At 37.1% G+C, this 15,085-nt stretch overlaps 1 protein-coding gene across 7 annotated transcripts in view; it reads right to left on the bottom strand.

The window, feature by feature from the left end:
- The window catches only part of BBS9 (Bardet-Biedl syndrome 9), a 304,545-nt gene that overhangs the window by 39,624 nt on the left and 249,836 nt on the right, over positions 1-15,085 (bottom strand). The window contains exon 23 of one of the 7 annotated variants that reach the window (XM_040690174.2): positions 14,031-14,163. The exons of the other annotated variants lie outside the window; for them this stretch is intronic. Coding sequence (XP_040546108.1) covers positions 14,048-14,163 — 116 coding nt within the window. The 3' untranslated portion in view covers positions 14,031-14,047. The remainder of the gene's footprint in view (positions 1-14,030; positions 14,164-15,085) is intronic. 7 annotated transcript variants of the gene reach the window in all.

Here is a 15,085-nt window from a genome sequence, read left to right on the forward strand (position 1 = left end):
TACTTGCTTTAAAAAAATAAGAAAAAAAAAATTAAAAAAGGGAATTGAATTCAACATGCCTTTTGCATGGCATGTAACAGACAACTATATAATAAATGCATTTTAAAAAGCGTAAACACAAGGCATTATTAAAATCATGTTACAACATGTAAAACATATCAAGCAGAAGGTAATTAAATCCCATAAATCCCATGAAAATGCTCATTCGCATGAAATTCCCAGCTTAGCTTCCAAATCAAAACAATATGAGTAAATATCCTGAAACAGAAAAACTATAGTAATGGAACTTCAAGTCTTCAGAGATTTGCCCCTCACTAATTTCCTTTACAGTTTGGAACTGAGGGGAGGAAATCTGCAACGCCGTCACCTGCAAGAGAGCACTGAGGGATGTGGGTACATAAAATGGTATGGCCACTTTGCTTCAGTAGTACTCAACTCAGTGCAGACCAAGAGGAATTTTTATTGATTCAGTGTACTTTGGGGGTTTGGCATTTAGTCGTATAACACTACTGTGAGAAACCATTTTTAATCCCTAGTATGCATGACTGCTTATGACTACTTCAATGTTATGAGGTAACTATCCAGGAAAAGAGAAGGCTGTGGTTGAAAGGAAGGAAATCCCAATCTCTGACCTATATATGTTCACTATAATTGCCATCTGCTTATAAAAATATATGCTCGGTTTGACTGAATATATGTGTTCTTTTGGCAGAATACAATAACATCAACCAAAATAATACCTTCCATGAAGCCAGAGAGCATAATACATCAAATGTTGCTCAAATGTGGAACTGTAATTCAGCTAGCAAATAAACATGCCCCAGCCTAGTGACTGATCAAAAACCAATATATTCCACTTAAATGCAACCATAAAGTTGTAATCTTTTTTTTATGTATATGTTCTAGTACAGTCAACAAAGACATGCCATAACTTCCATGGTAAACTGGCTCTACCAGGGTGTGCAAATGTTTTCCTTTCTTGTGATGCCTACAACCATGGACTGAGAACTGTCTGTACAGAGACTTCACTCATCCAGACAAGCCAAAAACCCACCTAAGGATATTTTCCTAACTTAAATCCACTCATGTTGACTACACATTTCTTTCAAACACTATTTATATCACTTTTCTGTTGTCTTCACTCTGGAAGCTACTTAATGTTAACAACCATCTTTGCAAGAAGCAATTCCTCCTCAATTATTTTCATACACGGCACATCTTACATCTTGTTCATAACTCTTTGTCTTCCTCCTCAGACAGGTTCCAAAAGCCTTTAAAGACCCATTCTTTCAATTCCCGCAAAAATTACACACATATTGAGTGGAATCCCTCTTACCTCAGTAGGATCCCCTTCTTTCCTAAAGAACACAGACCTAGTTATTTTGTGTAACTGAAACCCTTGAATTACCGCATTATTCTAACTGTCCTTTGCTCTGCTGTAACTTTTCTCTCTGTATTTTCCCTCTTTTAAAATAACATGCCTTCCTTATACAGACGTAAAATTATTTCCCACAGCTATTCCTGAAATTTCAAACAGTGTTTTCTTGCAGTTTAATGCAAACATTATTTATACACCGCCTTTCATCCAAAAAGCTTAAAGAACTTAACACTTTAAGTTTTACCATATCTCAGTGAACTCCCTCTTTATTTGAAAGTTTCTTCCCTCTGGGCAAGACTATATCCAAGTTACAGAACCAGAATCTGAGGTAGTGGGGACCAGAAGGCCGGCAGGCATGGCTTCACCCCGGTGGAAGCTGAGTACAAGCTGCTACTCAGAAGGAATGCACACCCTGCCTCCTACCCTGTGAACTGGGCTCATGCAGCCATGACACATGAAAAGGGAATGGATCCAGAGGAAAATCAACCTGTTTTGTAGGGTTGCTTTTTATTTGAAACTGTTCCTTAGCCCATGTCACCGCACAGACTCTGGTGGTGTCACCATGAGACAAGGAATGTACATGGCCAAGGCGAAAGCATAGCTCTCACTTCTTTCAGCATCTAGAACTTAAATGATTTAGATCATTGTAAAACTGCAGCAACAGCTTAGAGATAGGTAAAACAAGCACCCTAAGGATTTAGGCAAGAATATACTGAATCAACACAACCCCACAGAAAAGCTAAACCTGCAGAAAATGCACATAGATGGTTTTTTTCTGGTGGTTTAGTGAATGGAGTCAGCTCAACAAAGCGCTAGCCCAAAGGCAAGGCAAAGGGCTCCAGAACTGGGGACTAGAGGAGGAAAGGAGAAAAATCTCTTTCCAGCAAGGAGTGACCCCTTTGAGAGATCAGTTGCCTCATATAATTTCACGCTAAACTACAGTAAGAATCACAGCTACTCAGTTGTGACAATTCCCCAGAAATACTATTCACATAGTGCTCTACTTGCGAACACTTTAGACCTTATCTCAAACATACTTAAGAATGCTTGTCTTGCTCACTGTTTGCCAATATTTGCTGACTTCCTATTTTCTTTCTCAGTTTTTTAGTTTTTAGTGTCATTCAATTCATGTATGAAGCTCTATTGAGTGTTTAGTGACTTCCATGTTCCCCAGTTACCTAAACTGAATCACACTGCTCTCCATGCACTAGTCTTTAACTTTTCCTCTTTAACTTTCCTTAACTTTTCCCTTTCTGGGCTTGTTTAGATTGAAGAAAAGGTGGCTCTGGGGAGAGCTCACTGTGGCCTTCCAGTACTTGAAGGGAGCATATACACAGGAAGGGGGAACGGCGGTTTATGGGGGTGGATAGCGATAGGACGAGGGGGAATGGTTTCATACTAAGACAGGAGAGGTTTAGGAGGAAGTTTTTCACTCAGAGGGTGGTGACACACTGGAACAGGTTGCCCAAGGAGGTTGTGGATGCCCCATCCCTGGAGGCATTCAAGGCCAGGCTGGATGTGGCTCTGGGCAGCCTGGTCTAGTGGTTGGCGACCCTGCACATAGCAGGGGGGTTGAAATTCGATGATCATTGCGGCCCTTCTCAACTCAGGCCTATCTATGATTCTATGATTTCCCAAAATCCTTCACAATTTTTTCTCAAAGTACAAATGTTGTTTTCCTTTTAACTTTTTCTTCATTTTACATCCAATTTATGATCATGTCCTTTCTTAACACATCTCTGAATTGCCAATCGTCCCCTGGGAGTTACTAATGCAAGCAGTAGATGTGCAGTCTGAACAAGTATGCCACCACTAATCTGAGCACTCCGTTAATCTCTATAGACTGAATTTACAGCAACACTTCTCTAGGAAGTAGTAAATAACCTATTGTCTGCATGACAGACTCATACACACAAAATCATCTGTGAAAACCTCCAGCTTTGCTTCAGACATGAAAACCTTAGATTTAAACTTTTCACGAGTCCTGTGTAATTACAGAAAATTACACAATTGCATAAAGATCTGACAAGAGAATGAGTTGTACATTTCTTCAAAATAAGAAAAGTAACCTTCTTTATTTTTAATGTAGCGACAATATATTTTACAATTTTAGGACAATGTCATTATTGGGGCAGACCTAGTTTATGGCACTTTCTTACACAGTTATGCAGTGAAAACTCCCATGGAGAATGTGGTCCCTATCTTTGGGGCCTTTCATACCTTTTAGCAGTTGGTTAAGAAGCCTCCAAAGGCCAGTTTTAATACATTACTACTAAGAGAACAAATTGGCCATCCTGTCAACAAAGAACACCAAGAAGATGACTAGTCTTGTTACAAGATGGGCAAAGATGAAATGTGACGAATATGCAGCTGATGAAGGAAATGCATAGCGAAAACTCTTCAGGATGGTACTCAGTCTGCTAGCAGAGGGCTCTGCATTGCCAGCTGCCAGAGCTCAAACAAAGCCTTTGATGAAATCACAACTACCCTTGTCTCAGTTTCGCCAAAAAAAAAAAAAGAGACTGTGGACAGTTTAATTATCTCAGAACCATTACCATCAGCAGCAGTTTCATAATCTTGAAATGCTGCCATTCCCAAAAGCCATTTGCCTGAAAAAAAATCCTTAAAACACAAGAGACTATCATACTGTCCAAACAATAGAGCAATTCTTATACAATCAGGCGCCATAACTAATTATTCAAAAAAAAACAAATCATCCCCCTCTCCTGCACTACTTTTAAACAAGGGAACAAAGGATGCAAATTTTATCCAGAAATATTGGATTTTAAAAAGAGTAAAAATATCCAAAAATCAAAACAGATGAACACTGCACTGTAGACTTTCCTTTCTTACATGTCTGTACGTGCACAAAACTGATTCTGTGTTGAAGGAATGAGTACATACACTGTTCACATCCCTAACAAATGCAATAAAAAATAATAAGTAATAAAAGCAAACTCTGTGGGAGCTTTTTCTTGTCACTTTTGCTTACGTTTCAAAGAAACTGCCTCCTTCATTCACACTCTATCTTATTTAGGTTAATCAAACTGTATTTTATTTTCTTCTTTGGCACCTATAAAGATTGTACTGATATAGTGCCTATTAAGATAAGTGTTTCAATGTTCTTTTTTCTTACCATTAGTCACAATTTCCTAATGCTGATATTTTGGCAGGAAGGCAGAGGAAGCAGTTACAAACGCAAGTGATTAGTATGTGTGCGAGTGCCTTGACACACAGTTTTGGTCACTTACTAATACAAATAGTGAGCTGGCCTAAGGGCATCTTTGTGTCATTTTCCATTAATAGAAAAATATGAACTCTTTGTAAAAAGTTGCTACTAAGCACTATTTCCTTGACTTCTACTGAGTTAACTTTTCAGACATCTGATGTTTGTTATTCATTTTGTACAGCATTTGGACGTTCTAGAAACCTCAGTAATCAAAGCAATATGCTCACTGGAGAATGTTCTTTTTGTTAGTCTATACTGGTCATATATCAACCATTTGACTACACAGAGACTGGAGTAAGTTCAGCTTATTTCTCCTTAATGAGACAGATTCATATGCAAGGGTTATATATGCAAATAGTGCCCAAAGGCATGGGAAAAAAACTATGCAGAGATAGAGGAAAAAATCCTCAGCTAGTTGATTTGAATAGAGCCAGAATTACATTCCTAAAATTTTGGCTTAAGACATCCTCTTTGAAAAGGTAAAAGGAGTCCAAAATGATGGAGCTTATGAAGAAGAGGGTCAGAGGCTGTAATAAAAGCACACTGCCAAAATAGGAAGACAAGAGATTGAACTCAGAGAGGAAACGCTGCAGAAAAAAAGCACACAGAGATGAAAGTCTGAAAGGACAGTGTGAAAGCAATGAAGTAAGAGAATAAATGTAGTTGAATCAAGCAGGAGACAGTCATTAAAGAATGCAAATAGAACCAGTGGCTGTCAATAAAGGAAGCAATAGCAAAGAGATATTTAGCTTGAGGTACATTTCACTAGACATAGGAAAGTAGGAGGAATATGGTTGTTAGTTGTCAGTAGGAGGTCCTGAACTAACAGGGAGTTCTAGAAAGAGGTCCTTTAAGCAGGTGGGTAGCATGTTTGATTTGAATCTAAAGTGAGCATAATGTCCAGGCTCATCACTCTTGATACACTGGCGATTGAAGGTGGAGATAGCAGCAGGGGATTTTAGAAATCTGCATGGTACATATAGGGAACAGATGCAGTAAAGGAAAGAGGAACCAGGTTGTGGGGCTGGTCACTGCTTGAAATCAAGTGATAAGCAGACTACTGATGAAGGAAAACTTGTATCTTGAAGCTATGTACATCGTAACTAGCAGATCCCGTGTCTAAAGCAGCTACAGAAGGATTCTGTTGCTGCAGGAGGGTCCAGGGATTTGGGGTCACCTAGCATCCAGAGGAATGTTTCTCCAGTTGATATGGAAACAGAACAAGGCAGAAAGCTTTTTTTGCTTCATTCTACTGAGCTGGCTGCTGCTTCTTGGAGTCTCTTAACAGGAGCAAAAACGTGTGAGACTTCTACTACAGTAAGGATCTGTGGAAATATGTTACCATGCCTCCCTTGATTTTGACTATTTTCAGGCTGCGTTGGAAGAGGAATACTTCTTCCTCTTTCTGGAGTCCCCTCTTTCTTCCTCCTCCACCAACAAAGGGAAAAACAGAACAAAATTGGGTCATTTGATCTGGGTAAGGTACACCGCATTGTGCACATTGTCTTTCTAGGACACATAACATCCAATGAGGAATACTTCCAAGACGGCTTCAGCTTACATACAAATCCATGAAAGTTCTGCACAGCTGTTGATATAGAGAACTTAAAAGTCACTTGAATGACAACGGCTTCCATTGCTACTGAAATTTTCAACTCTGTCCCTAGCAAAATATCCACATCTAAAACAAAAGAAATTCTGTATAGATATAAGGCCAGGGGAAAAAAATTATTTTGCTTCCATGGAATCAGTCAGTAAAGGGATAAATTACAAAACAAATTCTAGATGTAGCTAGAGTTGAAGTGAGGTGAACTAGTAAACCATTGAGGTACAGCTGGCATCCTGCATGACATTTCCATGAAGTCTACTGTTTTCCTTCCTCAAAAGACACACGAAAAGGCTGTTTAAGCAGCACACAGAGCCCAAGTTAACTGCCCTCTCCTAAACGTGCTCAAACACTTGGCATCTTAGGGGCTGAATGCACGCAGGGAGAGAAGACTGATGTAGAGAAAGGAACACAAACGTATGTGGCAAAGCACTTAGATCTAGCAGCCATCACCCCTGTGTCATCTGCAAGAGGTTTGGGACACTTTGTTTGGCGGATTGATTGGTTGTACACCATGTATGATGGCACACACATGTCTGTGTGCGTTTACAAGTACACACAAAAGAGGCAGGGATAGATAGCACAACTTTTCTTAAGCTGTCACTAAAAGCGTAAACATTTAACGTTATTTAAGAGCTATATAACCTACTAATAACATAACCTAATGTATTGGTGAAATATAATTTATATAGTCAGTCTTTAGAGAATTCGCATACACACTAGCTGAATTCGCAGACAGGAGGAAGAAAGAGATACCACATCAAACGACAGAAAAATGCATAAGAAAATATGTATCTTCTATTTGGGACTTACCATAAAACTGAAAGAAGGGGAAAACAACACCATACATTGTCAACAGAACAGAAATGTGTTTAACACTTCTTCGATCTTGTATAAATAGTAAGCTTATTCGATGAAGATTTATGATGCTAATTCCACTAGATTATTTATTTTAAATGAGGTATTTAAATCAATTCACAAACGGATTGTTCCATGCCAACTTGGATAGTCCACAGGCACTGCACAAGGATTTGAACATAGTAGCCCTTTTGGCAGGAGAGGAGAAAGAGTTGTGTTTTCCCTTTCCCACCAAAAAAGGCTTTTCTATTAGAAATATAAACTTGAATCCAGGGTGACAGCTCATCTCTCCCTAAATCTAGGCATGTTGTTTTAAAAAGCCTATGAAATTATAAAGAGTTAGGAATTATATACAAAATAAAAATATGACAGAAAGGGAAGCTTTCATCTCTCATGGAAGCAAAGACTGTTTTTGTTGATACATATGGAAAAAATTAGGCCCAATTATATGTTGTGCTTTGGCACTGGGGTTCCAACTTCACCACAGGCTTATTTTTTTCACAGATATACCATTACAGCCAATTCTACCCTTGAACATTTGAACTCAAACCTTGTAACACAGGCATTTTTGTTGCTAGATTACTTGTACCCTGGATGAAATGCTCAGTGTTACCGTTGTACTATATTTAGAGGTTAAAAAAGGGTTATCCGTATGGACTCAAAAGAACATATATTCATAAAAATATAATAAGCTTCAAACTTCATATGAACAAAGCACTTTTTATTGCACTATAGTTTCTCATTTTCTAAATTGGATTGTGAATTACAGTCCTCGGTATCATGAGCTAGATATCCATTCAAATAAAGTTTTCAATATAGCAAAACCATTTTATTGTATGTCATAAATCTTTGAATAAAGAGAGTTGGTTCTATATGTGAAAAGGTGACATGATAACTGAAAGGAACGAGTCCAGCTAGCTAATCCTTTCAGCCAGAAATTTTTGCTGATAAAACAGGAAAATTGCAAGAGTTTCAGAACTCTTTTGATACAGCAGCCAGAGATGTTTATTTACTAGATCCTGAGGACTGCGTAAGTATGACTGGTCACATATTAATCAAGATAACTCTGCATCTGGCATGACTGGATGCTCTCATTGATCTGAGATTTTTCAGAAAAATAAAATATCCTCAGTCCATGTGAGGTTGGAAAGCATATTTTCAGATTCTGTAGATTTAGGATGGTGGATCCATCTGTCCTTTATGCCACTAATGAGACAACCCAGTCAAAACTTACATTCAAAACTTGTGATCCTTGCATAAAAAGTAATGCAAACACTAGCATCTGTCCTCTGCAGTCCCATCCTCCTCCCCACAAGAAGGTAGCAGCAGCCTTAAAGATAGAAGGAAAGCAATGGAACTCTTGACAGCTGAGGACCAAAAGGATGGATGGATTGTAGTGAGAAGGAGAAGAAAGATGGTCAGAGCCTCAGAAGAAAATAACAGAAATAGGTATCAGTATCATTTGTAATCAGGAGAGACAATGAAGAGGAAGTCACAATGAAGAGGAAGTCATAACAGTAAAGGTAATGGATGACCAGAGTGAATAACAGTTTTACTGATGTAGATCACGCCATAAGAAAGATATTTCATAAGTACCTAATCAAAATGACAGAACATAACAACCTTGAAGGACAAGAAGGGGAAAAAATGGAAAGTGTGAGATTTACAGATGGTGAGCATAGATTCACCTTAGGAAGGACAATTAATAACACTTGAAAATAAGTTTCTTAAACATGTAAGCAGAGGTCTACTTTCAAAGACCTAGAAAAAACTCATTTTTTTTTTTTTTATTATAGTTCTGCAGCTCTTCTGGGAAAAGTACAGTAGTTTGCAAAACAAAATGGTTTAAAAAGCACTACTTCTAACGAAGCCACAAACACCTCTGACCAAGACCTTATATAAGTTAGAAATGTATTGTTTTACTATTTGAACAGAAAATATGGAAGCACAACTTCCTTAAAAATCTGCATTAAACTGATCCTTTTGGCACTGACTGAAATTTCTTTGAAGATCATAGCTGTATCTGGACTAAAGATAGAAGCTTTCCCGAAGATTATAGGCATAAATGAAGGTGGCCAATGTTGTATGTAACTTGAAAGAATGAAATTCCAGAGCGCACAAGCCATCAACCATCTATCCGTGGAATTTCCTAAATGTCTAATATACCTTGATACAGAGTGTCACCTAACTGAAACACTATAACAATAATTGGTTCTTCCTGTATTTAGACAAGAATGGATATTATACTTAGAAAATGAAGAGGGATGCCAAAATGAAATGTAAAGGGAGAAGTATTTAATAGAAGTGCAATGCATACAGTGAATACTAATCACTTGAGCTACTGCGGCATACAGGGACAGTACTGGCATTCTCCCTTCACGTAGTAAAGACTGCTTCAGAATGAAGAAATGATTCTTTTCAAATGGATTTATCTTTGATAAGAACTAAGGAAAAAAAATGCAGATTCAGATGAGTTTATACTACACCTTAAAATGACAAGTTCAATAATCTGCAAACTATGTATATCCTAAGTGAATCTTACAATGTATCGTCATTTTTCCAGTAATGCAAGGAAAACTCAAAGTAACTGGATGCACCCAACTGGATGTACCCAACTTTATTCAGTCTTCAGTGATGACAACACTAGAAATACCTTTTCCTGATGCCCATGCAGCTCATGTAATCAATTTTCTTTATTGAAAATCAGTATTCAATAATGGCAACAACAGAAATCATCAGTAGCATAAGGCAGAATGTAAATTTAACTGGCTTATCTAAAATATACTTCATCCCTTTTGAAAATACCAAAGATGCTTTTGTGAATACAGTGCCCCTTCCAGTCTTTCACGGGAAAATACAGCTACTATCTACAATCTTGACAGTATGGATAATCTCATGCTGATAAGATCGTTTTGTCTGGGCAGTGTAAAATTACATAGTTCTGAAGTCTGTTACTCACTTTTCATTATGTGCACAAAGACAGGGTAAGCTGCAAACTCCAAGCAATGTAGTACTCGTTTTTACAGAGATAAGCCTGTCACGTTGATGCCTCCTCTGGATTACCCAAATCAAATTTGTAAGTAAAAACATGGTTTGATAAATTGATCTGGATATGAACTTTATAATAAGATTTTAGAAACAGTGTTTAAAAACCAGAAGAATAAGCATGAGATGAACAGGGCAAAAAGAATATAAAAGTACAGTCTTCCAATCTCATTCTTTTTCAGTTTTCCTATTAAGGGGTTTATATTTCCACAGAACATTGGCTACCCTGAATTAGGAAGAAGAAAGTTATCACAAATGAAAAAGACAACTGCCTCAATACAAAACTGTTAAAAATTATTACTATTTGCCATAGTGCACAACACTTTTTAAAACAGCAACTGCTACTTCTGTGTTTTCTCTCCAGCCTTATCAGTTGTGTTTCCGAATATAAAGCAGAAACAAAATTGCGTAGAGCTTTTTTTTTTTTTTTAGCAATTCGAAGTTGGACAGTAAAGCCAGACATTTTCAAAATATCAATAATGCAGCTTTTAAGGGTGGACATTCACTAGATTACTCATATTTTATTACAGCACTGGTTATTGGAAAATAAATAAATAATGTCATTTTACATTTTGTTTCCAAGGTTAGTTTCTCATTTAGTAAGAGACCAAACTTCCTCATGTAGTTTTACAATGCACAATGAGAATAATGCTGAGGTTGCGGAAGCCCAAGCTAGCAAAACTACCTAAGTACTCAAGTGTACAGTGCACATTTAACAGAGTGGCTATGGGAATAATGTAACTGTCCTCACATGCCAGTTTCATTTTTTGAGGTTGTCGTGTTCTTTTTCATTTGTTTTTCCCAATTCAAATTATACATATATTTATTAATATTTTTTTTTTAAAGAACCATCTTACTATTCTGTCCATATGAGGAAATTAAGCCTCAATTAAACACCACAGAACCGGCACAGAACTGGAGTAGTGACCCACTGATTGGATTAGCTGTATGCATCTGGGCTTATTCAGGAAAGTCAGAGTGATTCAGCAAAAGAAGTGGGAAGATAAATACATCAACTAATGTTATTTCCTACACCTCATGAAGGGAGTATTTTCAGGACCTTGGTGGCACACATTACAATTACCTTAATTCCAGAAAGAGACCCTCCACAAGGACATCCATCCAATTTCAGCATAAATGTTTTAGATCTCAATGTTAAATAAATTAACTCTCCCTTTCTTAAGCATCCCTATATTCATAGGGGCTCTGGAAACAATTCACTGCAATCCTTTCCCTCTCCTATGACTCCACAGAGAATTACACAGGCCGCAGTTTTAAAGAAAACACAGTTTATGAGTCAAAAAGACTGTTTGGGGAAATACAAAGTGGATGACAGATTTGTAATACAATATGGGACTTTATATGTATGTGTAGAGGCAGACAGGTTAAATTATTGCCTGATGGATTTCCCATGGCAGTGAAACATAGACAACCACTTTGACCTTTTAAAAAGTTGCTTTTTGGTACTCTGGTGTTGAAAAACAATCATTAAAAATTATTTTCTGTAGTAAACAGATGGCTCACCTTTGTAAAGGAGCTCTCAGGTGTTCAAGGGCACGGATAACAAATCCTGTATTTCCTTACATCCCATGTGCTGGTCACAAGGTGAGTAAAAAGGAGAAATAACTGGAATGGCCCTAATTCTGAAAGGACTCTTGCTGCTAGGCAGTCCTTTGGGCACTAAACAAGTATAAGTAATTTATGACAACTATTAGAAGAATGGTTTTGAACACTACAGAGAAGCAAGCAGAACTATAATGCTCGCGTACTTTAGGTCATCTAAATCTCTGTTAAGTCTGTGAAAAGCAATCCAAGAAAATAATAGATCTTTATTGGACACATCTTTTGGGAGTTTTGCCTGAGTAGCATTACTGTTTTTTGGCCTGAGCAGGAAGCCAAAATTTTATCTTCAAGATATTTCTATGGCAAACAGAAAATGATGAAAAAACCCACATATTTCTTCAAAACAACTTTTCATTAATAAGGTTACTTGCCTTTCCATGAGGGTTGGACCCAATCTGAGCTCACACTTTACTTTCTTTTGAGGCCACATTCTCACAGTTGTGTCTCTCATCATTGTCCAAGGCTCAGGCTGTTATGTCTTTCTTTGTCTTTCATATACAGAGAGAAGAAAGGCGTATCACGAGGTCTGAGGGGCATCTCTGTGAAGGCAGCTCAGCGGCAACAATGAACAGCTATGGATCTGCCAAGGCGTCTCATACTCATGGTGACTGCTAGCTTGTGTCACCCTACTGCCACTGCTTGTGCTACCAACACTAGAGTGAAGCTTCCTGTGCTGAAATCACATCCACTTACTGCTTGGACTCCTCATGCGCACACATGCTTTGTTGTCACTTAGCATTAAGTAGTAAAATATAACTGCATTTTGGCTGTAAACGTAGTTTCCCCCCATACTCCCCACAGTTCATTCCAGTGATTTTTTGCCAATTCTAACTCCGAACAATCTCACACTGCAACACAGTGGAGGTGTCAGAATAAAAAACTGAAGTGATATTTTCAGAATTTAACTTTTTTTGATTGGAGTGAAAGAAAAAAATTGCTGAGGAATTTATGCACACTCCAAGATAATAGCAATAATAAAACTGAGCAGTTGCCACTCATACTGCACCACATAGTTACATAATACAGTACTTGCTGACAAGCTGATGCACGTATTTCGAGATGAAATTACCAGAGACAACATCAAGACCCAATTATGGAAAATACTTCCCATCTTCAGAGATGTTCACTGAAGCTCTGACTCTCTTACAGTGAAAGTTTGAACATATTGCAGACAGCCTTTGCTATTAGCCAAATACCGTGTGAAATACAGAGCTATCAAGGAGGATATTCCGGGAAATAGATGAGGAAAGCATATATGTATATATGTTCTTTAATGCTATTTAATTTTGAGTTTTAGTAAAATACAATACTTTTTTGAATTCATGTAATTAATATATTCATATACATGCAAAAAATGGATATTTTGATAATAATTTACTAATTCTTTCCAGTAGAAAAGTTCCCCCTTTTTAACTAACACTATTCCTTTAGTGTGGCTCTGCTACAAGGCTACTTAACTAATCATTTCATTTTAATGATGCTATGAAAATACCACAAGGTTGTCCCTGCAGTCCTAATTACTCTTACAGGGATCCAAAGGGGTACTTTAGAATATATTCATCCTGCACTCGATATACCATAAAGTCAATTAGCAAGCTAGATGTTCATACTTAGATTAATATACTTTACGGAAATTAATTCTTTATTAGTGACAGGTGTACTAAATACTTCATTCCTGTTTGTAACAGCTGCTACCCTAATTATGATTTATTCCAGTGATAAAATTTAAGACTTTGGCGTAATGTAAGATAACTGTTGAGTACCAAATAGAAAAGAGATTTAACAGCATATATATCATTCACATGAAGTTAATATCAACAAATCTATCTTAAAAAAAATTTGCCTTTTCAAGCCAGTGAATGTCTGAGTGATATCCAACAGAAGAATTGTAACCATGGTACTTTTTGGATCTCTTGGTTGATTGTCACAGCTTTTTTTTTTTTTCTGTGCAGTGAACATCTCATCTGTACTGGCTTTTAGATTTAAGTTGTAATTTTGAAAGGCTCCACACACAAGGACAAGTTTAAACACTCTGCATAGTGAAATTAGATGCTAAGGAATTCCTGAGGCAATTAAAAAGGTGGCTTTTTTTCTGAATTATGTCCCAAATATGGAGCTTTATGGGATTGGCCTAAATTACTCTTGGAAAAATTGTTAAAAGAATTTTCTTCCTTCCAAATTTCCTCTCTCCAAGGTGGAGCTTGAATATGCTGATTTATTAACTATATTTTTTCCAAGACTGACATTAAGAACTACAACATTCCAGACTGACATTCTTAAAAAAGTTTCACCTTTTCTAAGTCTTCTTTTAACCTGTCAAAGAAAGAAACCATGGGTTCTGGTTGATCTCACTGCAAGCGTACAGAAGCCACATTATATCACTGTCCACCAGTATAGATTTCTTCTTCTTCTCCTGCATTCTATCTATAAATGAAAACAGATGAACTCAATGAAATGTAGGTCTACAGAATTATGGCTTCCTTTATCCTAGTGGTAAAGAAGTTTATACATAATTGGCACATATTTTTATCCAGTGGTTTAACCTTTTTCTTGAATTAAAAAAAAAGAACCATTCAGTTTAAGAATCTGACAATTCACCTTCATTGCAATCCATCGCATTTTCTTATACTAGCAAATATGGATCAACTAAACATCACTGACTTACACTACCCAATTCTAAGGAAAGCTTCCTTTTTTTCAGGCTCAAGCAAAAAGACCAAGAAAACCAGTAGCTTATCAGTAATAGAGACAGGGTGTCTTAGGCAGATGGAGGCCAAATTCTCCTTTCATATTAACGATGTCAGGAAATCGAATCCCCTTTGACAGCGAGCAGAACTCTGTTATGCCAACACAGTATTAGTAAAACATAGCTCTCTATACATTTCATAGTTATATGTCAAGTTTTGAGATATATATTAGAGTTTAATGTTTTGGCGGCCTGCCAATAACTCAGTTGGCAAGAACTGCTTTGTATTTTTAATTTGTTATTTTTGAGTCAAACAATAATCAATTTCCAAATCTTTTATGTGCTTCATGGGCAACTATAATGAACACCAGTTCCAAGAAATGACTGGCACACAAATATATGGCAGCACCAAGCATTTTTGAAACAGTAATAAAATAAAAGGAAAAAAGGAAAGGTCCTTCCCACTTGCTCCAGAACAGAGGTCAGATCTTCAGCTCACATAAAAGTCCCTTGACTTTAGAAAAATGTTTATTATATATTCAATGAATTTCTGGCTTTTCATTTAAGGCACTATTTCTTTCACAGCTATAATGGACAACACTGTAATATTGTTTTAATTTGTTATGAGCTTCACTTCCACCTATCACTTGTCTTTGTTAC

The sequence above is a fragment of the Gallus gallus genome, chromosome 2 (assembly GCF_016699485.2).
Source record: "Gallus gallus isolate bGalGal1 chromosome 2, bGalGal1.mat.broiler.GRCg7b, whole genome shotgun sequence".
NCBI classification, from domain to species: domain Eukaryota; kingdom Metazoa; phylum Chordata; class Aves; order Galliformes; family Phasianidae; genus Gallus; species Gallus gallus.